Source organism: Brachyhypopomus gauderio, chromosome 11 (genome assembly GCF_052324685.1).
Source record: "Brachyhypopomus gauderio isolate BG-103 chromosome 11, BGAUD_0.2, whole genome shotgun sequence".
NCBI lineage: Eukaryota > Metazoa > Chordata > Actinopteri > Gymnotiformes > Hypopomidae > Brachyhypopomus > Brachyhypopomus gauderio.
The window spans coordinates 4,286,632-4,311,042 of NC_135221.1; the positions used below are offsets into that span (position 1 = coordinate 4,286,632).

The window sequence follows — 24,411 nt, forward strand, 5'->3', positions numbered from 1 at the left end:
ACTTTTCTAACATCATAGTACAGCACTGTAGCAAACACAAGCAGCAAAGCTCCTATTTTAAAATGATAATTGCTGTTACTACATGCTAAATAGTACATAAAATGTGTCATTTGTGTCATTAACGTGATCATAAATGCTTCATAGTTGTGTTCTCTTAGTAAGTAATAATCTGAGGAGGAACTGCAGACAGATGACATTGCAGCTGTAAGACCTCTTCAACTTTCTCTTTCTTTGTTTCAGGAACCTCCCATGCAGCCCAGTGTCCGGAAAGGCGTGGCATGGGACCCAACAGAGGGCTTCCAGATCCCACTGGGTCGCTACGACATGTACAGTAGGATTACATGTGCCACCAGCATGAATGACCAGCGGGTCACTGTGGACTTCATCCCCATACGCATAAGTGAGTGATGGTCTCGGATGCAAGGGGCTCCAGGGCTGTGGCAGTCAAAGCCTCCTAGTTGTGTGTGATCTTCCACGTCCTGTACGTTCACAATGCGCTTTTTGTGTTGTGTTTAGCCAGCAAACTGGTGAACGTGCGAATAGCTCCACAGCATCCAAGGGTCCTGGTGGGAGACACTCTGGTCCTCAACTGTACGGGGGAGACCACATACAACGGCAAGGTTGATTTCGAGTGGGATTTCCCGGGCAAACCAGTGAGTTCTTAGAGTGCACCTAAAATGTTCACTCGCACATTGTGAATCGGTCTATGACCACACAACAAATCACTCAATGCGATCATGAGTTTGTGCTGACAAGATATACAGCTGCAATGGTAACATTGTCCCGAAGAATGATCACAAAGGAGACGGTTTTTTTTTCTTCTGTATACCAGATAAATCGCACTTTTTTAGTAGAGAGGAAAAGGGGAGACGCTGCTAAAGTGATCAAAATGGCCAAAGCGCTAGTCATACCTAAGATGACCATGGAAGACAAGGGATCCTACACATGCACTGGGAGGCTCGCAGAGACCGTAAAGCATGACACAGTCAACGTCACCGTACACGGTGAGTATGTGGAAGACTGTGGCTTGGGGGGAGGGGGGGGGGTTGGTTGGAGTGGCAGTCTTCTGCTGAGATGATTTCGTCACGACAACATGATGATGTCTTTTTCGCTCTCCGCAGATCATCCGTTCCTCAACGTGACCTACAGAGCCAAAAGCAGGAAGATGAGCTACTGTGAAGAAGGTGGGAGGTTTGAGTTTCAGCCCAGAGTCAACGCCCTGCCTGCGCCAGACCAAATTATCTGGTAAATTCATAACATTGCGTATGTTTTTAGGGAGAACTAGTACTAGAACTAGTACTAGTACATAGTACTATGTACAGTAAAACGTGTTTCACACACTGCAAGTTTGTTTTAGGTCTTTATTCCACTACTTAGACATACGGAGTGGACACAGAACCTCCTCTCATCTCCTGTGGCAAACGTTTATAGGTACAAGGATGGAGTCCCCATCAAAGACTCCTTATGCTACGAGATGGTGGGCTACAATCTCATCATCAATGAGGTGAAGCTGAAGGACTCTGGGCTCTTCACTGTCTCTCTGAGGAACCGGGCAAATGGGCTTCACAAGAACCTCAACTACACGCTGGTGGTCAAAGGTACACAGATCATCTGCCAGCTGTTCTTCTCTACCAGCCAGGCCCGTGCTTGGGGCGTCTGCGGGTGGAGGTGTTGTGGAGCAGGTCTTGGCTGACGTAGTGAGAGCAGGTGGAGTTGATTAGTGGTTGTTGAAGGAGCTGGTGGGGGAGGCTGGATCTCCTGAACTTCATGCTGCTCAACACACAGATCTCACTCTCTTGAACTGGACACTTGGAATTCTTGGACGTTCTGGCCAGACAACCATGTGCAAGCTTGATTTAGTGCACTTCCACGAAGGAAAACTTCAGTTTGAAACCTATGAAATATTTTATTCACAGTTACAGACAGGGACAAAAATGTTGTAGTGATATCCACAGTGCATAAATCTAGTCCAGGGAATCACCTTTGCGTTGTCAGTAACTTTAAAATAAAAAATATGTAATAATATAATAATAATAATACTAAAAGTTTATTCAACACTGACATTGCTGTTCAAGTGTGCCTGTGGTGGACAAGACAGATAGACAGAAAGATCATTGCCTGTGTATGTTGGGGTCAGCACTCCCCTCACTGTTAGTCAAGACTGAGAAAAGAAAAGTTTCTCTCAATTATGAGTTCCTTTTATGTTCTGTGCATGCTCTGCGGTGTGTTTCTTACACTGTATCATTGCCCGGTTTCTAACACTTCATAAGCGATCTCAAATCACAAACAATGGGAGCAAAATTCCAGGATTGCTGGTAACAATTAGGTATTATGTTAAACAACATTCATGAAGACTTTGAAGTCATTTCTGTGCTAATTCCTTACGTGCTCTCTCTCTCTCTCTCTCTCTCTCTCTCTCTCTCTCTCTCTCTCTCTCTCTCTCTCTCTCTCTCTCTCTCTCTCTCTCTCTCTCTCTCTCTCTCTCTTTCTCCTTGTTTCTTACCCATCCATTTTGTCTGATGAACTAACGTGTGTCATGTTTGTCTGGTGCCCTGTGTGCTCCTTGCAGTAGGAGACCTCTCTGGAGTTCTGACCATGTTGTCACTCATGTCCACAGTGAAGCCCAGGATCTCTGAGGAGGAAGTGGCATCTTCTGGGCCTCAGACCTTCAGATACGGCCAGATTCACCAGCTCACCTGCACTGTCTTTGGCATCCCCATCCCCAGCATCACCTGGTTATGGCAACCATGTGACCTGGACCCCAAGCTCACAGAGTGAGTAAGCCTCTTCCAGAGAAGCGAGGCTTTTTTTGTACCCTGTGACCAGTTCCTCTGAGCACTCTTTTCACTGATTGTCTTTAACAGGCCATTTACGATATGGGGTGGAGTGTGTCTCATGTAGATCCTAACATTCTTGCACTGGTTACGTTCAGTATTTGGCCAGAGAGCCTGTTTGTTTCTCCAGCTCCCTGTTCACATAGTCGTACAATTCTTCTTCCTTCTTCCTTATTCCTAAAATAATATTTATAAATCAATGACTCTTCATGGGACTGACCAATATTTAACTTTCTGCCATGTCTCATTAAGTCATTCATGGTAGGATCTCCCCAGACAAAATAAATATGACTCATTTAAAGAACATTCAAGTTTAAAATTTCCTCCAGATTTACCAGCGAGGCTCACAAGCTACTGCTTCTCAGGCTGAACCAACAGCCAAACTCCCCAGTTCCACTGAACTGGAAGGCTCACATCGACACCCGGCCGAAATAAAGCGGCGCTCCATCCACAGAGCCCTCCTCACTGTGGTGCGGCCAGGTCCACGGTGCTGGAGGGCCGAACGGGTCTCACCGGGCCCTGAGCTTGCATTTTGCCAGAGAGAATGTCAGTGAATATTTGAAAAACACAATGAATCCTCTCATGGCACCCAAGCCAGGTCTCAGGAGAGTGTGGGTTTGGAAGATCAGCCAAACAGCAGATCTGGGCTATTGCATTGGCTAATGGGAGCATTTTTTGTAAAGCACTCAATGAAGGTTTGAATGTTCTTACACATCAGGTGGTGCTTTGAGCACTATTGTTAATTACAAGCAATTGTTGGTCAAATGATTCTAATGCAAGAACATAATATTGTGCCTCAGTGAATCCCAGCACATCTCTGTTGTGCCATTTAAAAGATAATGGAGACAAATCGCATGAGTGCGCCGTTTGGGAAGATCTGTTGTCAGCATCTAAACCCGTGGCGACTGAACACATCCATCAGAATAATGACCATGGTTGAGAGAAAATGTTAAAATGTTCCTCCGCACATTGTAATAACAACAAGAAAAGTGACTTCTCTCAGCAAAAAAGAGCATTGCCCACAGAAAAGGGTGAACATACCACACATAAGTCACGACCGTTTGCAGGCAGGGTCGCGGTGTCAATGATTATGGAAGGTCAGGGGTGTAGGGCGTTAATGGAGGTGACTGCAGTGATTCTGCTGTCGTCGGTGGAGAGGCTCTCCTGGGTCTCATGTAATCAAACGGGTGATAAGTTAACAGCTATTCCTTGTTGAGCGGGGAGGTCTGGGGATCAGCCTTATCTCAGGCGGCCAGAGAGTGGGGGGGCGTTTCCTCTGAGTGTCATGCATGACTCAGCCCATCCTGTCCTGCTGACGCTTCCTGTCTGACCTCTCATTAATCCAACTAGAGCTCGTCTCAGGAAGATGCGGAGGGAGGTGGTGTGTGTTGTCCTCTAGGCCGCAGCTCATGGGGTTAAACCTAAACACGAATGTTCGGGGTAAAGCACAAAGTATCCTGAGCGGCATCAGATGAAAGAATTGATTTTTCCAACACTTTCTTCAGGTCATATGTAAAGGGAAATGTCTTCGGCGACAGCTCCTCGGAGTGTGCTCTGGTATTTCCTTGTGTATGTACTGACAAGATGATCAAAGACTGGAAGTTCCTCTTTGTAACTCTTCCTCTGAGAGGGTTATAGGTTTCTGCAGTCAAACACAAACCAAGAAACTACGTGCTTCGTGCATATTGCATATTTCACTCATGATTATGAACATCGTTTTTCAGAACTTTTGTGTGATTGTAAGACTTGCACATAAAATATCAGATTAAAAATTTTTTCGAAACAATGACATTTCTTTCATCTTTATCTTCTAGGTGTAGACTTTATACGTATCCAGTCATCGTTCAGGAAGGCACTGACACAGCGTTGCCATCCAATGTGATTAAGAAAATCCCCAAGGAGGAAAAAATGATAAATGGCAAAAACAAGGTATGCACATGTTGATTATTTAAAACTTGATGCCATAGTGATTTGTTTTGAAGACAGCCAGCAGAAAGAGGCCCAGTCCAAATCAGATGTAGCGTATAGTATATAAGACACTGAATGACGAATCCCTGCCTGTCAAAGAACAACAGCAAGGCCTTTTATTTAAAAAATATCAACTCGAAGGCAAAAACCACAAAATGCAAGCTGCTGTTTCTAAAGAATTGAATGCAGCCCTCGCAATGCAAACAGAACGTGGTTTTAGTGTCTCTCGAAGACCTTGCACACTGGAATGAATTATGTAAGAGGTTTCCTCGCTCTTGGACTGAACGTTCCTCTACTAACCAAAGTTTATTAGGTAACACAGAAGGTTCACTGTGTGTGTGTGTGTGTGTGTGTGTGTGTGTGTGTGTGTGTGTGTGTGTGTGTGTGTGTGTGTGTGTGTGCGTGTTTTTGTGTGTGCATGTGTGTGTGCGTGTTTTTGCGTGTGTGTGTGTGTGTGTGTGTGCGCATATGTGTGTGTGTGTGTGTGTGTGTGTGTATGTGTGTATGCGCATGTGTGTGTGCGTGTTTTTGCGTGTGCGTGTGTGTGTGTGTGCGCATGTGTGTGTGTGTGTGTGTGTGTGTGTGTGTGTGTGTGTGTTTCAGCACACATTAGTTTCATAGCTTCAGCTTATCAATCTGTAGTGCATAAAGCTGTTGGTCAGTCTTTAATGGGAAACAGAGGCTAGGAGAGTCTTCACCACTCAAGTGTGATACAGTGTCATATAGTGTCATACAGTGTCAAACAGTGATACAGTGTCATAGTGAGATACAGTGAGATACAGTGTGATACAGTGATATACAGTGTGAAACAGTATCATACAGTGTGAAACATATCACGAGGTGCTACAGACAACCTTCACAATGTGCTTCTCATAGTGGGTTCCATTGGTGCTGTTGCCAAGGCAACATCCCAGGGGGTCTTGTTACCCAAGCTGGTCACCTTAAATTTAATGAGGGACTTTTGCATGTAACACTCCTCTGTCATTGATCTATTGTTACGTAATGACAATCAGTAAACCTAAACAACCAGCACATCCATTTAAAAACATCCCAAACCATACTGCAAAGCAGCAGTTTCCCTACACACACAAAGCGTTTCTGCCTGCGGCTAGCAAGCTAATCCGTAATGCATATTCAGGATTATTTTCCTAATCGTATAGTAAATGTGCTCGAGTAAATGTGCCTGAGTAACTGTTTCTCAAAGTGTTTCATTTACAACGTGTCACATGCATTTAAACGTTGCCTAGCTCTTGTAACTAAAATGCTGCTGCTTTTTTTATTGGTAAGACCTGTAGGTCAGCGATAACAAGGCCAACTCTGAACGCGTTAGGGTTTTGTCGAGAGTGAATTCCCTTCTGTCACCTCCCATAAATGGCTGTGTACTGAACAACAGACCTGTCTGTATCCTGGAAGTGCAGATGGGGAGAAAAGGGGGCCTGGCAGATCACAGTGGCCCGGCAGCAGGACCACGGGTCCGGCTCAGAGACCGACTGGGTTCTGGGCTTTCCATGCAAATAAATGTAATGCTGCTAATATAGTCATAGTCTGTAAATATATATATTTGTCATATATTAGATTACGAGACAGGATCATGTTTGGACCTGGTAGGTAGACTAAAATGTAGGAGAATCTGTGTTGCAGGAACGCTCACCGTTCAGCGTGATGAAGTAAACGACAAACAAAATGAAACACTTAAAGTACCCAACTAGCCATCAGGACGTCAACTCTGAACAAATGGCTGTGAGGCTAAGAAAGCACTTTACCTTTGATGTAACAGCAAGAACTTTGACGTGATTGTTCGTAAACCAGAGCCAGTTTTGCAGCAGAAAACTCCTGTGCCTGCAGCCTCATTATTATGTCTGTTAAAATGAGTTCCACTCGAACGGAGACCGAATCAAGTGTAGCACAGCAAAGAGCCAATCAGGAACTGACGTGGAGTCCACGTGCTTGTTCTGGTCGGTGCTATCAGCAGTGTTTATGGCCTTACAACCCCAGATGTATCCTTCCATTAAAGTCAGGGCTCTGGAGTGGAAATAGGTTAGGTTCAAATGAGACCCGTGACCCATGTATTACAGACTAATTAATGAGCTGCATGTTGATGGAAGTAAAACCAATTGAGCCTTGTTTTTTTCTGTGTGTGGAAAAAACTCCACACGTTTCATATTGAAAGTCTGCAGTTCCTGTCTGCATGAGAAACTGGACTAATGTTCCTGAAAGTAATGGCGTGCTGTGATTAATTTAAGTGGTTGTTTGCTGCAACGCTGAAATTCCAGGCGTATGTTGCTTGTGTATTTGCACAGACAATAAGCACCCTGTTGGTGACAGCCAACGTGTCAGGAATCTACTCCTGCATAGCTGTGAACAGTGAGGGGAAGACAACCTTGAGGACCCATTTCTTCGTAGACGGTAAGTGATGATTTCTTATAGCAAGGCATGCTATAGCAGTATGAGGTATGGTGATGTGGTTTACAATCCCCTACACGTATGTAATGTTTGGGGAATGCCCACGTTGGACTGTGTGGTAAGGAGAGTGTAATGGGGGTCACACTGGGGTGGGGGTGTTTATTGAAATGTCATCATGGAGCTTGGCAGACTGGAGGAGAGAGAAGTCCAAACACATCTGCTGCCATGTGGTGTGTGAAACGTGGGGTTGTGCCGCCTGACTGCCCCACACCGTTGGCTGGCTCCGCCCCCCCCTGTGGCTCCAGTTCAAATGGGAATCGTTTTATACACAGCTGATCAGGTCCAGCGGTTCCTGAACTGCAAACCCCAGCTGGCGTGTGATTCAGTAGGGTGTGTGTCAGCTGTGTCTCTGTCCTACACTAGCCCAGATGGGTAAAAGGGGAGATATATGTGGGGGGGTGTGCCCAACCGCCTATCGCAAGGAAGTGGGGAAAAAAAAGGTAGCCATCTCATAGTGTTCGGCATAGTTTTGCTAACGGCAGCTTTTGGGCGAGACTGAGAGACCACACCCAGACGGTGAGCGGGGACTGAGAGACCACACCCAGACGGTGGGCGGGGAGAACCCTGAGCACAGGAATGCAGATGCGAGGGACTTGAATGGTAATAACAGCTGCGTCCTCTCACGGAACGTGAGGCGGTCCTCGGCCCGGCGAGTTCAGCGTGTCCCAGCTCCCCGGGGGCTTGGCCTCTGCCCGCTTCCTATTGTAGCCGCTTCAGGTCGGCCGTCCCCACCGCAGCCTGCTTCCAATTAGTAGTGACGAAACAGGAAATAACTGCAAATTTGACATTCCTGGTTTGGCGATTGTGAATCCTCGCGCTCTGTAGTGCGGGCCAGAGTCGGCCGTGCTGTGGTAACAGCCTTCATCAGGTTTCTGGGTGATAAAGTCTAGAGCTTTTTTGTCTAATCTACTATTTCCTATCCAATGCTGTAAACTCTTCTCTCCCAGATCACTCCAAGACTTTTGAGGTTGAGCCTGTGTCAGCGATCGAGGGAGACGACGTTACACTGGCTTGTCGAGGAACTAGGTTCCTTTATGACAGACTGAGCTGGTACGATCCGCAGAATCAGCCGGTTGGTGACGATGCCTCCAGCCGACAGATGGGGCCGTATTCCATCTCCCTGTCGCTCAGACTGAAGAACACCTCGAGAAGCAGCGCGGAGGGCTATACGTGCAGAGCATTTAACCTCCTCTCCAGCAAAGAGGTCAACACAACTGCCAGCGTAACCATTGATGGTGAGTTATGAGTTCATTTCATCAGGCCAAGCGGAGATTCATCTTCATATATATGGAAGTTCCCACTTCTGTTCGAGGACTTTCACATGGAACATATCAACAGTTTGAAACGATTAGCTATGGCGGGTTTCTAGTTTCCAGATGAGTTTGCTTGTTGTGCAAGTGCCCTTTATTTACACAGAGAGGAGAGCACCATGGATGCAACAGAATCTGACCAGTCTGAGTGTGAACAGCAGTAGCATCTTGAACCTGACCTGTTTTGCCCGTGGTGTGCCATTTCCCATAATCACATGGTACAAAGACGAGGCTCCTGTCTACGAAGGCCCAGGTGAGGACCAACTGCACTTGGTTTGTTTGAATATATTTTTGAGTCTTCTTCTTGTATGACTAAGAGAATGTATAAATGCACATAGAATTATGCAATCTTCTTCTCTACATGATGGTATAATGATCATTTTAACTTCTAGTCCCTGTACCTTTGCAATAACTGTTTCAAAATCAATATAGGAGTCACGGTGAAAGATGATGGAGTCTTGATCATCCAGAGGGTGAAAAAAGAGGACGAGGGTGTGTATGAGTGTCGGGCCACCAACTCCGACGGTGTGGTCAGCTCCAATGCAGTCGTCACTGTAGTGGGTGAGTCATGGACACTCTGACTCATGGAGATGACTATCTTCTCCTTTCCCTTTGTCACATTCAAGCATGCTGACAGTAAAACACGTGGGTGGCAAGAACCTGCTCTTCTTAGAACTGCTGCTACGTGCCACATTTGTCTGGAGCAAACCGCAAATTATTCCAATCCGGACATATTCTCGTCAAGTGTGATCCAATGGGGCGTGTCCTAGCAGGACGTGTCCTAGCAGGGCTTGTCCCAGTGGGGTGCGACATCTGTCGATGCTTTTTTTCTAGACTCCCATGTGTTCGTGACAATAGGGCAAATAGTTTTAGCTAAACTTCAATAGTTAAGTCATCCCACGAGATAGCTAAAGTAGCTGAGAATGCCACACAAATTCCAGGGCAGATGTTTTGCTGGGGGTTGTGGTGGGGGTCCCCTCACATGGGAGTTGACCTCTTTGTTGATGGCTTCGCTAATAATTGGCAGGACGGCTTCTTAAAGCAGCAAAGGGCTTGAAACTTTAAACATGCTAAAGAAAGAAAATATGTCCGGGTCGGGTGCTCATTCGACCTTACCGTAAGGACGTGGCTTCCCCTCTACCTCTGCTCCTCTTAAATCGCATGGTCCGACTAAGTGGGATATATGTTTTTCATCAGCCTTACTCTTCACCAAAGCCTCATTGGATCATAGCAGAATATGGGATCTGATTGCTTCATCCATTTTTTTCTGTCCTTTGGAAACTAAGTAAATGTGTATTACATATACATATATATGTAGTATATTTCAGGATATGTCTCAGGAGAGACTGTTTGACCCTTCATCCTTGACCCTTCATCCTTGACCTTTGCCATGTGTCTTGTCTAACTCCAGGAGAAGAGGGCAGGCCAAACGTCGAGGTGATAATCCTGGTGTGCACGGGGGCGGCCGCCACCTTCCTGTGGATCATGCTCATTCTCTTCATCCGCAAACTTCGGAAGGTGAAGGCGGGGCTTGCACTTAGCTCCTCCCAGGAGCACTCATGCTGGGGAGCGCTGGACAACCCTTTCTCTCCCCTTTGCTGAAATAGAAACAGTTCTGGTGTTGAACTAGAAATGGATACTCATGCTGTTCAACATGTTTTCAACTTTCATTGAACTCACTGAGCTGGTTTTACATTATTGCCCAATCACTTTCATTCTGTGCCTCGCATGACTAGACTATAAAAGTGGCACAATGTATTTTTAAACTATAACAGCTCTTGACATTATGATGAGAAATGTGATCTGAAACTCGCATGAACACTGACGTCTTTCTCCCTCAACCCAGCCGAGTTCTGCTGATATTAAGACTGGGTACCTGTCCATCGTCATGGATCCGGACCAGATTCCCCTCGATGAGCAGTGTGAACGCTTGCCTTATGACAGCACTAAATGGGAGTTTCCTAGAGACCGCCTTAGACTGGGTGCGTTTCCACATCTAGATTATTAATCCAAATTCATTTTATGCCAAAGCACCATAGTATAAAGCAGTAAGACCAAAAACCACAAGGTGATAATCAAAATCAGAAAGCTAGCCCCAGCATCTACACGTAATACGTGTTTGGCTTTTCAGATTAAAGTATTGGATTTTTTTTAATCAGCAACCTGTCTTTGTCATTCCATCTTAGGTACCCTATATTCCCTGTGGAGAGTCAGTGAACTCGTCCCAAACTCAGCACATTGTTTTCATTACAGGCCCATATCTCTCCTGACAGGGCCACCAGTTTGATTGAGTGTTAAGGCAGGGCGAGCTAAACCCAACCTCTCACTGCGTCTCTCTCGTAGGTAAAACTCTGGGCCATGGTGCGTTTGGGAAGGTTGTGGAGGCTGCAGCGTTTGGTATAGACAAGCTCTCCACGTGCAAAACTGTTGCAGTCAAAATGCTGAAGGGTAAGATAATGTTACATAAACGCCATGTTTTATTTCAATTCTTTTTTTTTTTGCCTCAAATCGTGTTTTTGTCCTGGGCAGCAGGAAGAACAACTATGCCATTGTTTTAATGTTAGATTTAAAACAGAGACCTCTCACTCGTTGATTCTGTTCTTGCACAAAACATATCAAGATAAATGCAGTAATAATTAGCAGCTGTGCTATGGTTTGCACTAAGGACCCAGGTGTGTGGTTTAGGCTGATTGTCTGCAGATATGAAACTTTAAGACTCCAAGATTTGCAGATGACACAGGTTCAAAAGTAGTAATGTACTAAATATCAGACTAATTATGTACATAATTAATCTACACAGATGCTTTCGATATCACCCAGTCCAGTGTGATTACAACTGTGCTTTAAACTTTTTACATTTATATCACAAGATAGTAAAATGCAAGCCTAATGTGATTTCAAATTTGGAAGCCTTTCAGAGTGCCTTGACCCACATGCCTGGGGAAGAGTGCACATCCATAAATGTACATGTTATTAAATTAGAGACGCATTTCCTAATCGTAAAATAAGAAAAAACAGCATTTTTTATTTTTGCTTGACAGGGCCTATATCTGTCTGAGGTGTCTTGGTGAGAATGAGACTGAGTGAGCACATATAACTCTGCTGGTTGTGCTGTGTGATGATGATGATGATGATGATGATAAATCAGAGCGCTTAAGATACGTAATTCCATACGTGTCGTATTATCAATCCTCCCTAGACATTAATCACAGGGAGCGAGACGGGCTGTATGCAGTTTCACACGCCCTCGGTCAAGTCCCTAATGAAAAGCAGTGCACTTCTCTAATACCTAGGACACTGAAGCCCACCATCCACCGCTCCAAATACACTGTTTGGACTGCTATGGCTTCCAGAGCATGTTGAGAGGTTACTGATGAGCCATAAAGTCTAAACCATTAGAAAATGTAAAACCAAGAAGATGAAACCAGGAAAAAGAGTATCTCTTTTCACATCTACAACTGCCTTAGTGAACAGTTCTAAAGGCATTATGGGTAGTGATCTCAGCAGACATCCCTGTTATGTGGTTGCGGTCGTGTTTGAATCACTGGTACCGAACATAGCTCTTGAATTACTGAATTACTTGAACCTACCTTGCATGTCAGCTTGATGGAGTTAAGCTGTTGGAAAGCTGACGTGTAAAAAAAAAAAAAAAAAAAAAACAGCCTCCCTCGCTGACCCCTTGACCTCTAAGGGTCACCAGGGTGCCATGACTGATTCTCTCCTCCCACTCTCAAGACATCTATAGTTCTGACAACAATTCTGACAGACTGCATACGAGACATTTTCTTTTCTATGTTTCTAAGTTTGGGTGTTTGGATGTTATATAGATCCACTTATATCAGTTTATTTTCATGTTCTTGATCCACTCACACAACGCCAAACCCAGCTTGAAAGACCCAACATGTTGCACTAGAAAGGCAGATATGGTGTGTTTGGACGTTAACCATGACTATGTGGTTATGTCTAGTGCCTGCACTACAAGTCTATACCCAGTTCTGTCCAGTTGAGTCTATGCCCACGTCCCAGGTACCTGCACTAGTGATGCAGTTCCACTTGCATCTCTGAAGATTAACACGGGTCGTCTTCTTCACTCTTGTCTGCTCATCCTATGTGCAAAAGGTGGAGCGACGAATAATGAGTGTAGAGCTCTGATGTCTGAGCTGAAGATACTCATCCATATCGGCCATCACCTGAACGTCGTGAATCTGCTGGGAGCCTGTACTAAGCAAGGAGGTAAGGCTGATGGGGAGGTGTCCTGAGGTCCTCGTGCTACATCTAGTGCTACCTGTTCTCCGGAGCACACTTAATCCTCACTCTCCTGATACTGTTTGTGTTTCAGGGCCACTGATGATCATCGTGGAGTACTGCAAGTACGGCAACCTCTGTAACTACCTGAGGAGCAAGCGTGGGGACTTTGTGGTGTACAAAGTACGTATGTGGCATACAGTGGTGTGGTGGGATCTCCCTCCCCCACCGTCACACTCCTACACACCCCTGCACACTCCTGCAAAGCCCCTGCACACCCCTGCACACTCCTGCACACCCCTTCACACTCCTGCACACCCCTGCACACTCCTGCACACTCCTGCACACTCCTGCACAACTCTGCACACTCCTGCACACCCCTTCACACTCCTGCACAACCCTGCACACCCCTTCACACTCCTGCACACTCCTGCACACCCCTGCACACCCCTGCACACTCCTGCACACCCCTGCACACCCCTGCACACTCCTGCACACTCCTGCGCACCCCTGCACACTCCTGCACAACCCTGCACACCCCTGCACACTCCTGCACACCCCTGCACACTCCTGCACAACTCTGCACACTCCTGCACAACCCTGCACAACCCTGCACACCCCTGCACACTCCTGCACAACTCTGCACACTCCTGCACAACCCTGCACAACCCTGCACACTCCTGCACACCCCTGCACACTCCTGCACCTTGTTCATTACTCTCTCAGGTTCCTCATGTGTACGCTGCATTTTTTGCTCATGGAGATTTAGTGTCTTCATAGCTCTTGATAGCCGGTAAACTCCCGTGGCTGTGAGCACTGGCGGGTGAGGTGGAGGTGTTGGGGTGGTGAGGGTGACCCGGCTGCCTGCTTCTCCCCGCAGTGCCAGGAGGGCTCCGGCTGCCAGCTGACCGAGCTCCTGAAGCGGCGTCTGGAGAGCGTGGCCAGCACGGGCAGCTCCGCCAGCTCCGGCTTCATCGAGGACAAGAGCTACTGCGACTCGGAGGAAGAGGAGGAAGGTAGCGGCCGAGCGTCTTCCTCCCCCCGCACGCACCCACTTCCGCCCCCAACCCCCCCCCCCCTTCCTCTCCGCCCCACCCTGTCTCCCGTCAAGGCTCCGATGCTTGTTATTGTCCTACTTGATCTGATTGGATGTTTCCTCTGCCGGCCGTAAAATGCCATCAATATTTAGAGCAGGCTGCTGTCACCCACGATACTTGGACCCTGTTTTTTTTTGGTTGTTGTTTTTTTTTTTTATTTCCTGTCCAAGCAGGGAGCTGGAGAGCTTCTGGTACGCTGGGTTGTGTCGTCCTTTGCTTGTTATTTCAAGTTTGATAAACTGTTTACTCAGGTGGGACTCTGGAGGGGTTCCGCCCCATGCCCCCCGCCCATGAGAATCTTCCCCTGTCCGCACGTTTCATGCAGCATCTAAAAATAAGATGCCGATATTTATTTTGAGCATTATTACACCATAAAACAGCTTCTGATGAAAAGGACACTTTGTGCAGTTCAGACAAACGTACAACGCTCAGATAGAAATATTAATTTTAGAGATTTAGGATTCCCTTGTGCCTCCTGATGATTCTACTGAATCTTATTTGCGGGGATTGAACTTCATTTGTCTGTTGTGTTTTTGCTTGTTTATCTATTTGTGCAGAGGCAGAGGACTTGTACAAGAGAGTGCTCACCCTGGAGGACTTAATCTGCTACGGCTTTCAAGTGGCCAAAGGCATGGAATTCCTGGCTTCCCGAAAAGTACGTTTTTTGCAAGCTGAAATACTAGCTAGTTATGGTACAAATACGTTTATAGTCCCAAATCCTGCTGTTCAAACAAGCTATTCTTCAGTTTAGGTGGTGTTAAGTTACTTGATGTTTAGTGCTATCTTTTCTTTCTTATTGAACTAACACTTACAGTATTCAGTTGTGTTTGTCTGGGTTTTACATAAGCTCTGTAGGTATTTATATGACTATTAATTCAACACTATGGTATGTTTTCTTGTGTGTTATTCTTCCTTGTTCCTCACTATAATTTCAGTTCCTCACTGTAATTGCAGTAAAACACATTTCTCTTTTTCTTATTCTCTGTCACACACACTTAAACATGCACACATACAAACAAACACGGACGTGTGGATGTGACCCATTATCACAGGTGTAATGCCGGGATTTAATTGTGCGCTTGTGCAAGGTTCCAAGTGTATCTGACAGTTCCTCGCGGTCACGTCAGCTGGTACACACTCTCACACCATTCTCCCATGTGTTTCCAATGACCACACGCCAGATGGTTCCCATACAGAGGAGAAATATGTGCGTTTTTAACAGGAGTCATCCTTCCCTTCCATCCTGAAGCGCTCGAATCTGAAACGTGTTTTACATCAACCCTTCAGTCTGATGGTAGTCTCTCTTTGTCACAGTGCATTCATCGCGATTTAGCCGCACGGAATATCCTTTTGTCTGAAAACAACGTGGTGAAGATATGTGATTTCGGGCTGGCCAGAGACATCTACAAGGACCCGGACTATGTCCGTAAAGGAGATGTAAGTGCATATAACCCTCTGAAGTGTCAGATAATGCATGCTTTGTCCAGTTGGATCTGTGCATCCTCGTTTAAAAAAAACATAATCATTAAAACGCGTTTAAGTTGATGGACATGTGCCAAAGCAGCTTCAACCTGGAGCAAAGTGCAGTCAGTTCTGCATTCCAGAGATTGCTGGCATGCACTCTGTCATTTTTCATCAGTTGACAGTATTGTTCTGTGTCGAGGATGTTGGCCGGCACTCAAGTGCAGACAGGGACGTCATGCCGAGTTCATAATCAAAGCAGTTTGAAGCGTTTTACATCCTGTGCGTCTGCTGGACGTGAACAAACGGTGATAGAGGCTGAACAGCAGAGTTTACCTTAATCTCTCTCCGCAGGCCAGACTCCCTCTGAAGTGGATGGCTCCTGAGGCCATATTTGACAAGATCTACACCACACAGAGTGACGTGTGGTCTTTCGGGGTGCTGATGTGGGAGATCTTCTCTCTGGGTAATTACGGGCCGATAGTGGGGTGCACGTCACAGTAACCTCCACCTTCTTTTGTTCAGTATATACTTCCCGACCATGCATCTCCAACACTGTACTATTCAGTTCAAGGACTGCTGGCAAAGTACACTCAGTCTTATTCTCATGTGGGATTTTACGGCACAGTTTTACGGCAACTGGATTATGATCGCACGTACAGTGTTCCAATTTCGCAGCCAGAATCATACAGAAAAGAATTTCACAATGTTCTGTGTTCCATCGGAATGGAAAGAATCACAGCTTAGAATGTCAAAGGCAATCAGCACAAACCAGACGTTCCACGACCTCTATCTCACTCATCCAGGTCTGTTGGCAATAACTGTCTGCCACTCGTAAATGGCTCCTTTTGTCTTTCAGCTTGAGAAAACTGGATTCAGCTGAGATTTCTAGCTACAGGTGATAAAAAGAAAGAATACGCTCTATTCACGTCACTGCTTCCCCAGCTGGAAATACAAACCACGTTACTATGTGGGGTTCAATGTCAATGTTTGCGCTTAGTGTGAAACCGTTGTAGCCTTTAAGAGTGCTACATTTATGAGAGTATACATCTCTGGAAAGAGGTACGCAGCCTCTTTAAGAGTGATACATTAATGAAACTATACATCTCTAGAGAGAGCTACACAGGCTCTAGATTTCATATGAAGAGAAAAAAAACATTATATTAAATTGTATTTTTCAAAGGATGAAATTGTCATTAGGGCACACCTTCAAGGAATTTATTTATTGGCAAAAAACTAGATGAACAAATATGGTGAACATTTAAAAACAAGTCATCTGAGACTCTCTCATCTAAATGTTTGCAATAATACCAAATTTACACCCTCATGCAAATGACTGTTAGCCCAAACCTGTTTTGTGGTTTTGGTTTTCTTGTGCCTATTTTTATAGGCAACACTATTTAGCATTTTGTTCTCAGTAATGCTGGAGACTACCACTGTTCCGCTATTGTGTTTGTTTTTCATTTCTGTATCTACATTGGAGTGAATTAGATCATAGTAGAATCCAAGATTAACCTTTTTTTTTTATCATTCAGTGTTATGGCGTACATATTTGAGTGTTGTTGAATATTTCATGATGTATTTCAAGCAAGAACAGAAAAATATTATTTCATGAGCTGCAAGGTTAGGACCGGCCAGCAGTTTCTCAGTCCTCACTCTCTCCAGACTTTGTCCAAAGGTGTTTACACTATGCGCATTTGATTTACACATTTATAAACCAAATCCGAGTTTTGTCCATTTTCACCAGAACGACAACAAAAAAGTCTGTCCCTCCGTCACGGGCTGCATCTGCTCCAGCTCCGTTTGAGCGAACCTCTCGTCGGGTCTCTTTGAAGTGTCGGATGCCCTGAGTCTGGGAGATGTCTTGATGACCCTCTCCTTGCTCCGTGCTCTCCCCAGGTGCCTCCCCGTACCCTGGCCTGCAGATTGATGAGGAATTCTGCTGCCGACTGAAGGATGGAACCAGGATGCGAGCACCGGAGTATGCGTCGTCTGAAATGTAAGAGTCACTCTATATGTTTGTTCTTAAGACAACAGCAGCACTCTGAACACTATATATATATATATATATATATATATATATATATATATATATATATATATATATATATATATATATATATAATATTAAAGTTAAAATATTGTTGCACTAAAATCATGAAAGGGTTTAAGATACAGAGGACTTTGATTTTGCTTCAAGATTGGTTTGAACTAACATCTGGCTTGACTCACCTGCCAACCTACAATTATGTGAGGCACAGCCTTCAATGCACTGTAACATACAAATGGCTCTTTGGGGATTCCATCACTGGAATGCCACTGAACAGTCTCTGAGAGGTTTATGTGAACTTGGAATAAGTACAAAGAAAGTTGCCCCTCTACCTTTCTCTCAACCCCCAGGACAAATCTGTGGGGTCATTAGCAGCAGGCCGTGCTCCTAAGCAAAGAAAAGGCCTCCCTATCAATACGCCCCAAAGGAACAAAAGTGAGAATTCTGCAGAGAGTTCAGAGATTGATGGAAGTATCCACTAAATACAAGAACTAGTGTGGAGCTTTCTGGAGAGAAGTCCTGGGAGAGGGATGTAGAGGGATGGATGATTGCCAGATCCATTTCGAACCTGCGCTGATTATGTGTAAGAGAGCCTTGAAATGTCCGGGCCACCTAGGAAGGAGGGAGAAGCAGTACTCGGTGGCAGAACCTTTGGGCATTAAAGTTGGCAGCACACAGGCGATACTCCCGGTGTGGGTGCAAAGGCAGCCTGCTGGTTCCAGAAGTAACAGGATATGAGAGGGGAAGTCATGATTTCAGTCTTAAGCCTGGATGGGAAGTGGAGTAGAAAGCAGTGCCTTTGTGAAGGACCTGACGGTTCTTCTGCCCCTGACGTGAATGGCTTTGCTTATAGGCTTGACTCTCTTGCTTAGTGGGGAGAATATTACTGCCTGTTCCTAATCAGCATCCCAGGAGAACTGTGTCTAATCTCCCTTTAAGAACTGCAAGCCACTCTCCTTTCAGTTGTGATGTAAGTGTAACTGCATCAAATTGCATTGCCTCATTCATTTGGAAAGGCTTAAATCAGCGTTTCATGTACTACAGGTTAGTAATGCTAAGGGGTCTTATGTTATATGCAACCATTCATGCCAAGTGTAAGCGTAAAACCCAAGGGAGAGAGATGCTGATTGGAGACGACTTGTAAAATGGGGTTCAGATATCAGATTTGTAAAAGGTAAGTTATCCAGAGTGAATTCTGTTCTCGTACACTTCGTCAGGCTGATTTTTCCAAATCAGCTTCAAAAATCTTGCTGACGGGGCCTTGTACCATATGTAGCATCATTTGTGCCTTCTTTTGGAGAACGGGCTAACTTATCCCCACATGCCTGCTGACTCTTTGAAGATATCAATCTCCCTAGAAAGCCCCAGTCCTGGTAAAGTGCCATGACCCTGACCCAGTCTCTGGTCTAACTCTCTTCATTATATGTGTGATAAAATGGATGGAGGATAAAGGCCAGCAAAACAGCACTGTTTCTTCACAAGCTCATCAGGAATGTGACCTTGCCTGTTCATCTCTTTAGCCCCATTCACTCTATCAAAAGAGTCCATCCACCGGTCAAATGCGTAAAAACTGGAAGACGTTGCAGTCCTTACACAGCTCTATAGACATACCAAATGAGTCATGACCACCAGACCCACAGCTCTAGTTGCACGATCCGAGACCAAAAATCATTCCAGATTTCCAATTTGTCTCTATTACAAGTCACACAGGAAATCAGTCTTCAGATTCTGAGGATCTAGAATGTTTTCCATGTCCTTGTTGATTTGAGGGTAACCACCAGACTTTATTTCCCAGACTTCCTGTTAGTCAAGAATCTCTCCACCTGGAGCAGAGAATCCTTCATTAAAAGAGACATTATATTACAACTGTTTCCTCCAGCTAATCACTCCTGCAGGCAGCCAGAAGAATAGCAAACTTCACTGCAATTTTCTCTGAACACAAACCCAGATGGACACAGTAGATCAGATTGGAGTAAGACAAAGCAACTTGTGAGACATGCTTCCACAATAATTTTCCCAGAGACCAGATTCCTTTCTGCTGCTAATCTAAAGGCACAGGAAGGGTTAACAGGGAATGGTCTGTATTTGTCTAATATAGTATGGCACCGCACTTGAAAACAAGATGGGGCTCACTCATCACCGTCTCTCATTCACCGCCACACTGGACTGCCACGCTTCCAGTGTTGCACGGCAGAACGCCCTCATTGTATCAGCCTCACAAACCCCAGCAATGTAAACTCCAATAACAGTCCCACGTGGACAGAGTTGCTGACAGTTTGTCAAGAGCAGGGAGAAAGCCTCTCAGCGCTAATGCTGTGAACACAGCCACACTGCTCACATGACCCTCCAGAATGGTAGTAATGACAGGCTATGATTGGACGAGGGCAAATAAGTCAGCAGAAAAGGAGAGGTCAGGTCAAATCAGTTATGGTCTTACACAGAGGTGGAAACTCAAGAAAGTGCCAATGACTCCAGAGGGGAAAAAGATTTACTGACCCAGTTCCCAAAGTGCCATGCGAGTATGTTTATGGTGTGTTTCTTAATACTAAAATGTTGACAAACTGACACTAGAGTGTAGCAGGCCTGGTTGAACTCCAGTTCAAGCCCACAGTTGCCTCACCAACATCTTTCCAATCACATTTCCTAAGCAGTTTATTTGGCCATCCCAAAATTCACTTCGACCCACAGACTGACCGGACACGTAATGTCATGACGCGTCTGACAGCGCTTTGTGTCCCCCGCAGATATCAGACCATGCTGGACTGCTGGCACGGAGAACCCCTGCAACGGCCGACCTTCACCGAGCTAGTGGAGAGGCTGGGAGACCTGCTCCAAGCCAGCGTTCAGCAGGTGAGCGAGTGCTTCAGTGACATCATTCTTCCATACTCTCGTTCGCTGGGATCCCAGCTCTGCTGGTCTGTGGCCTAAACGCTGCTGGGGAAAGCTAGGCTTTGCTGTAGTGTTAAAAAAAGGCTTCTAACAATGGGTTTAGTCACTGATCCACTGAATAAATCATTATGCTAGGAAGGTTTTTAGAAGACAGTGGCTTTGACTGGCCTAGGTGCACCAAGGACTTGCACTGCGGACTCTGAAGAGTCCTTTGGAGTGACTGAAAGGAGAGGTTGCAGTCCACAAGCTCATTCTCCTTGTTTTAACGAAAATAAAGTGCAGAACTCTAGTACAAAGTGAATAAAAGTGTCTAATGCCAACCGTGTTGGTTTTGGGGTGGTTAGACAAAGCCTGCATTCTTACACTAGCTTCACCAAAGATTATAACCTAGAAATGTAGTCTCAAAGTCCAGACAAAATGTCTGCCTCCCGCTGTGGGCTTCTATTATCTTAAACCCAAAAACATAAGTGCCAATCCACAGGTTGCTGTCACAAGATTAATGAAGTGGTCTCCTCTGATAAAGACATCTGATTTCGGTTTAAACCCTGATGAAAGAGTGTTGAGTCTTGGCATACCATTAGTCAGGTTCAGTTCAAAGAAAACCATACTAGAGTGCAGACTCAAGATGTCCTATAAGGTGTTGATAAGAGGAGGTCACATGTCAAACTGCAGATTGGTGCAGAGGTAGACCGAACCGTAATTATGCATGCTAAAACCCACGTGAGATCTTTCACTGTGTCTCACGTAGGATTCAGCCTGGGCTGTATATATAAGAATCAACATCTCAATGCTTGAATATATATTCAAAGACTATAAAGAGGCTTAATGAACAGTTGTTTTCCTTTGTTTTAGCTAGTTCCTCTGCTTTGAACATCTGGGATCTCTCGTAGGTTCATACCCAGAGTATCAGATTTCCCCAAACTCTTAATTACCTCATAACAAAACAGCTTGTGCATGGTGGTTATTGAGGGGGTTAGGGTTAGACTGTGACTGATGTAAATGTGTGTTTTTGTCAGGAGGGAAAGCATTACATTCCTGTCAACACCACCTTGCTGACCAAAATGGATCCATCAAACCCAGACCCCATCGAGGAGACCTCCACGGGACCTTCCTCTCACCGAGACTCGGGCAGCTCGTGGTAAGCTGGCTATTCTAACCCAGTCACACGATCATGAGAAACGAGTTGGCATCTCTACCCATATTTCACATCAGTCATTTTTAGATGGCTGCTTGGAGCTGCACTGAGATAATCCTGCTGCTACTCTATGACCAATTTTGAATCACTCTGAAACTTCATTTTAGATTTATCTACGTTTTTTTTGGAACCATATGAATACAGTCCTAGCTCACGATGCCTTCTGCTACATGCGGATCCTTGGGAAATGGTGTAGAAGGGAAGGTTACCTTTAACCTGTTTGGCTAGCTGGTGAAGATAACACAACACACCTTTTGGAGATTCATTTTAATGTCAACAAAACCCTTTCTCCATTTCCTCTCCCTTACTCCCGAGAATAATAAAGCACCACACCTTTCACCACAGAGCCACTGCCAGTGAAATCTTCATGGGTTCACTAGGATGTGGCTGAGGACAATGAGAGCCGTGATTGGCTCCTGATAAGACATATACCATTAGAGTCGTGGTGAGAGCGTTCACTACTCTATGGGCCCCTTAAGGAATTTCCTTCCCAGCTACAAAAGCTGGCTCGGGATTTATGTCCACTTAAAATAATATTTGTTCGGTTCTTGTATTTTCACAGGTCCTCTAAGTGTATTTATTGAGAGTAGTGTTGAAATGCAGCCATGACTGTTATCCCTTAACATGAATTAAGCAGCTATCTGATAACTTTGGCGTTAAGATAAAAGCTTATGGGCATATGGACTAAAACCATATTTGACATAACAATATAATATAACACCATGAAACAATATACAAAATCGCTGTTTTGTTTTATTTATCTTACTTAATTATTTTAGTTCATTAATTTAACATTTTTCAATTTCATTTTTATTTTGAATGTCTATTTTGTAATGATGTATCTTTTAACGTATCTTTTTTAAGTACCTTTGTCACACTGGTTATGTCAGTGAAATTATAATATGATATCCAAGAATTTTCATAGGTAGTAATTATCAGTAATTTATGCAAACCTTGATGTCCATTAACAGCAAATCAGGCGTGTATCAGGTTTAAAACTGGTTTTCTTTGTTATTGTGAATGCAAGAAAAATTCATTGCTGCAGCACAAAGACTCACTATGCCAAAGAAACTCTGGGGCAAGGAAGTAATATTGGATCCTTTATTTAGTTATTTTTATTGAGCACATAATGAAATTTTGTCGTGTAAACGTATCAGTGCTTCACATTTGACTCCCTCAGGAACATCAAGATGCGTCCTGGTAGCGTGAGAACGTTCGACGAGATAACCATGGGCAACGGGACGAACGAGACCCATGAGGTGAGGTTCCTGATCTCTCTCTCACACACACACACACACACACACACACACACACACACACACACACACACAGATCCCACAGAACCCAGTGGCCTCCAGTAATATCCGAAACTTTGCAGAAGCACGTGGAGATGTTACAGCACATGGAGATGTTCTCCACTCCAGCATACACATGCAGGGTCATTTCAGTTTTCTCTTTCTGGTCCATCGCAGGGCGGCCATTCGGACAGTGGCATGGACATCTCCTCTGACGAGCTGAAGACTCTGAAGCACTTGCAGTCCCGGACCCGGCCCTTAAGCATCATGGCTCTCGCGTAAGTGCGGCACGGACCCGACAGGACCCCCGTCACCCGCGCTGTCCAGAATTACAGGAAGTGGCGAGACCACCGTCCAATCCAAGGCAACCCTCCCACTGGGCTGGAATGTCAGAATTGTCATACAGTTCTGTTCCCGCCCCCCCACGCTGTCGCCCCTTACTGCAGTCACTGCCTTCCTCTCTTCTAAGGGGAGGCTGGGTAAGAGAGTCTCAGAAACAATGACCCAGTGGAGGGATATTGCCCAAGGTGACAAACCCAGCAGCTGGACAACAAAAGCAGGGATGAAAGGCCGGGTGACTGACGCCTTTGTCTCCGCCGCCCGGGCAGCACTACTTTCTTGTTGACTTCACCAAAAGTGAGAACATTTTGGGCGAGCAGGAACGGCTCGGACGCTGGTGTTTCAAACACGGCGCCAGGTTCCTGTCAGCGTTGACGCAGTCTGGCAAGTTGCCCTCGTTTCTCTGTAGACGGCACATGTAAGATTAGAGAAAAGCCCTGGAGTGATCCTTGCACTAATCACACCACTGTGAGCACCTAATGGATGCTATCAGATCCAGTTGTAACTACTATGGCATGTGTTTTGAATTTAAGACATCAATACTTGGTAATAAAAATTATGCCCTTTTATAAAAGTAATAATAATAATAATAATAATAATGCCCCAGTTTAAATAATTCATGACTGGTCACAGATCTAGATTAACCATGTCTAGTTTAACCAGCAGGACTGACCAAAATCTTAGAAGATGTTTATGTTCTTAGTTAGGTTATCTAACTGAGACTGAGGCCATTACTTTCAGCTTGAGGAACAGAGATTGGCATGTTATTAACTGCAAGTCTATAAGCATGTATTAAAACAGTAAACCATCTCACTGTGTGGTCCTCCCTGTGCAAGTGTTTGGAGCCTGACCTATCTCTGCAGGAGGTGGCCACAGAGAAGTGAGATGTTGTTTACTGCATCAGAGTCTTTTGTGAGGAGGCACTGTTTTCTGGAATTGCAGAGATGTTCAGGAATCTTCTAGAAGCAGACTGCACAACGCAGTGTTATGGAACACACTGTATACACTGAAGAGCGTCTCTGCTGGTTCAGCATTACCGACATTTCCAGCTCTCCGTTTTAAGCCTTCAGCAGGCCTGAAGCATCTCCCGCGGAGTTTAGATCTGGGCTTATGATCTTTGCTGTCTGCCCTGTGTGAGTAATGGTGCAGCAGGATGGGGTTTCATTAAACTCCTGCTACCTCCATTCTCTCTCCAGACCCCCCCCCCCCTCCACCACCACCAGGCCCTCCTCAACACCACCCGCCGTGCTGTAGAACCCGGCCGG

The 24,411-nt window shown here is 45.3% G+C and overlaps 1 protein-coding gene across 1 annotated transcript in view; it reads left to right on the forward strand.

Annotated features, from left to right (window-relative positions):
* The window catches only part of kdrl (kinase insert domain receptor like), a 40,748-nt gene that overhangs the window by 13,283 nt on the left and 3,054 nt on the right, over positions 1–24,411 (forward strand). Inside the window, exons 5-29 of the mRNA XM_077021138.1 lie at positions 241–400; positions 517–653; positions 833–1,004; positions 1,122–1,245; positions 1,432–1,598; positions 2,618–2,774; positions 4,649–4,763; positions 7,103–7,208; positions 8,213–8,500; positions 8,682–8,828; positions 9,008–9,136; positions 9,987–10,093; positions 10,422–10,557; positions 10,919–11,023; positions 12,695–12,808; positions 12,915–13,003; positions 13,701–13,836; positions 14,475–14,572; positions 15,232–15,354; positions 15,733–15,844; positions 17,278–17,377; positions 20,173–20,278; positions 21,334–21,455; positions 22,693–22,771; positions 22,985–23,085. Coding sequence (XP_076877253.1) covers positions 241–400; positions 517–653; positions 833–1,004; positions 1,122–1,245; positions 1,432–1,598; positions 2,618–2,774; positions 4,649–4,763; positions 7,103–7,208; positions 8,213–8,500; positions 8,682–8,828; positions 9,008–9,136; positions 9,987–10,093; positions 10,422–10,557; positions 10,919–11,023; positions 12,695–12,808; positions 12,915–13,003; positions 13,701–13,836; positions 14,475–14,572; positions 15,232–15,354; positions 15,733–15,844; positions 17,278–17,377; positions 20,173–20,278; positions 21,334–21,455; positions 22,693–22,771; positions 22,985–23,085 — 3,230 coding nt within the window. The remainder of the gene's footprint in view (positions 1–240; positions 401–516; positions 654–832; positions 1,005–1,121; positions 1,246–1,431; positions 1,599–2,617; positions 2,775–4,648; positions 4,764–7,102; positions 7,209–8,212; positions 8,501–8,681; positions 8,829–9,007; positions 9,137–9,986; positions 10,094–10,421; positions 10,558–10,918; positions 11,024–12,694; positions 12,809–12,914; positions 13,004–13,700; positions 13,837–14,474; positions 14,573–15,231; positions 15,355–15,732; positions 15,845–17,277; positions 17,378–20,172; positions 20,279–21,333; positions 21,456–22,692; positions 22,772–22,984; positions 23,086–24,411) is intronic.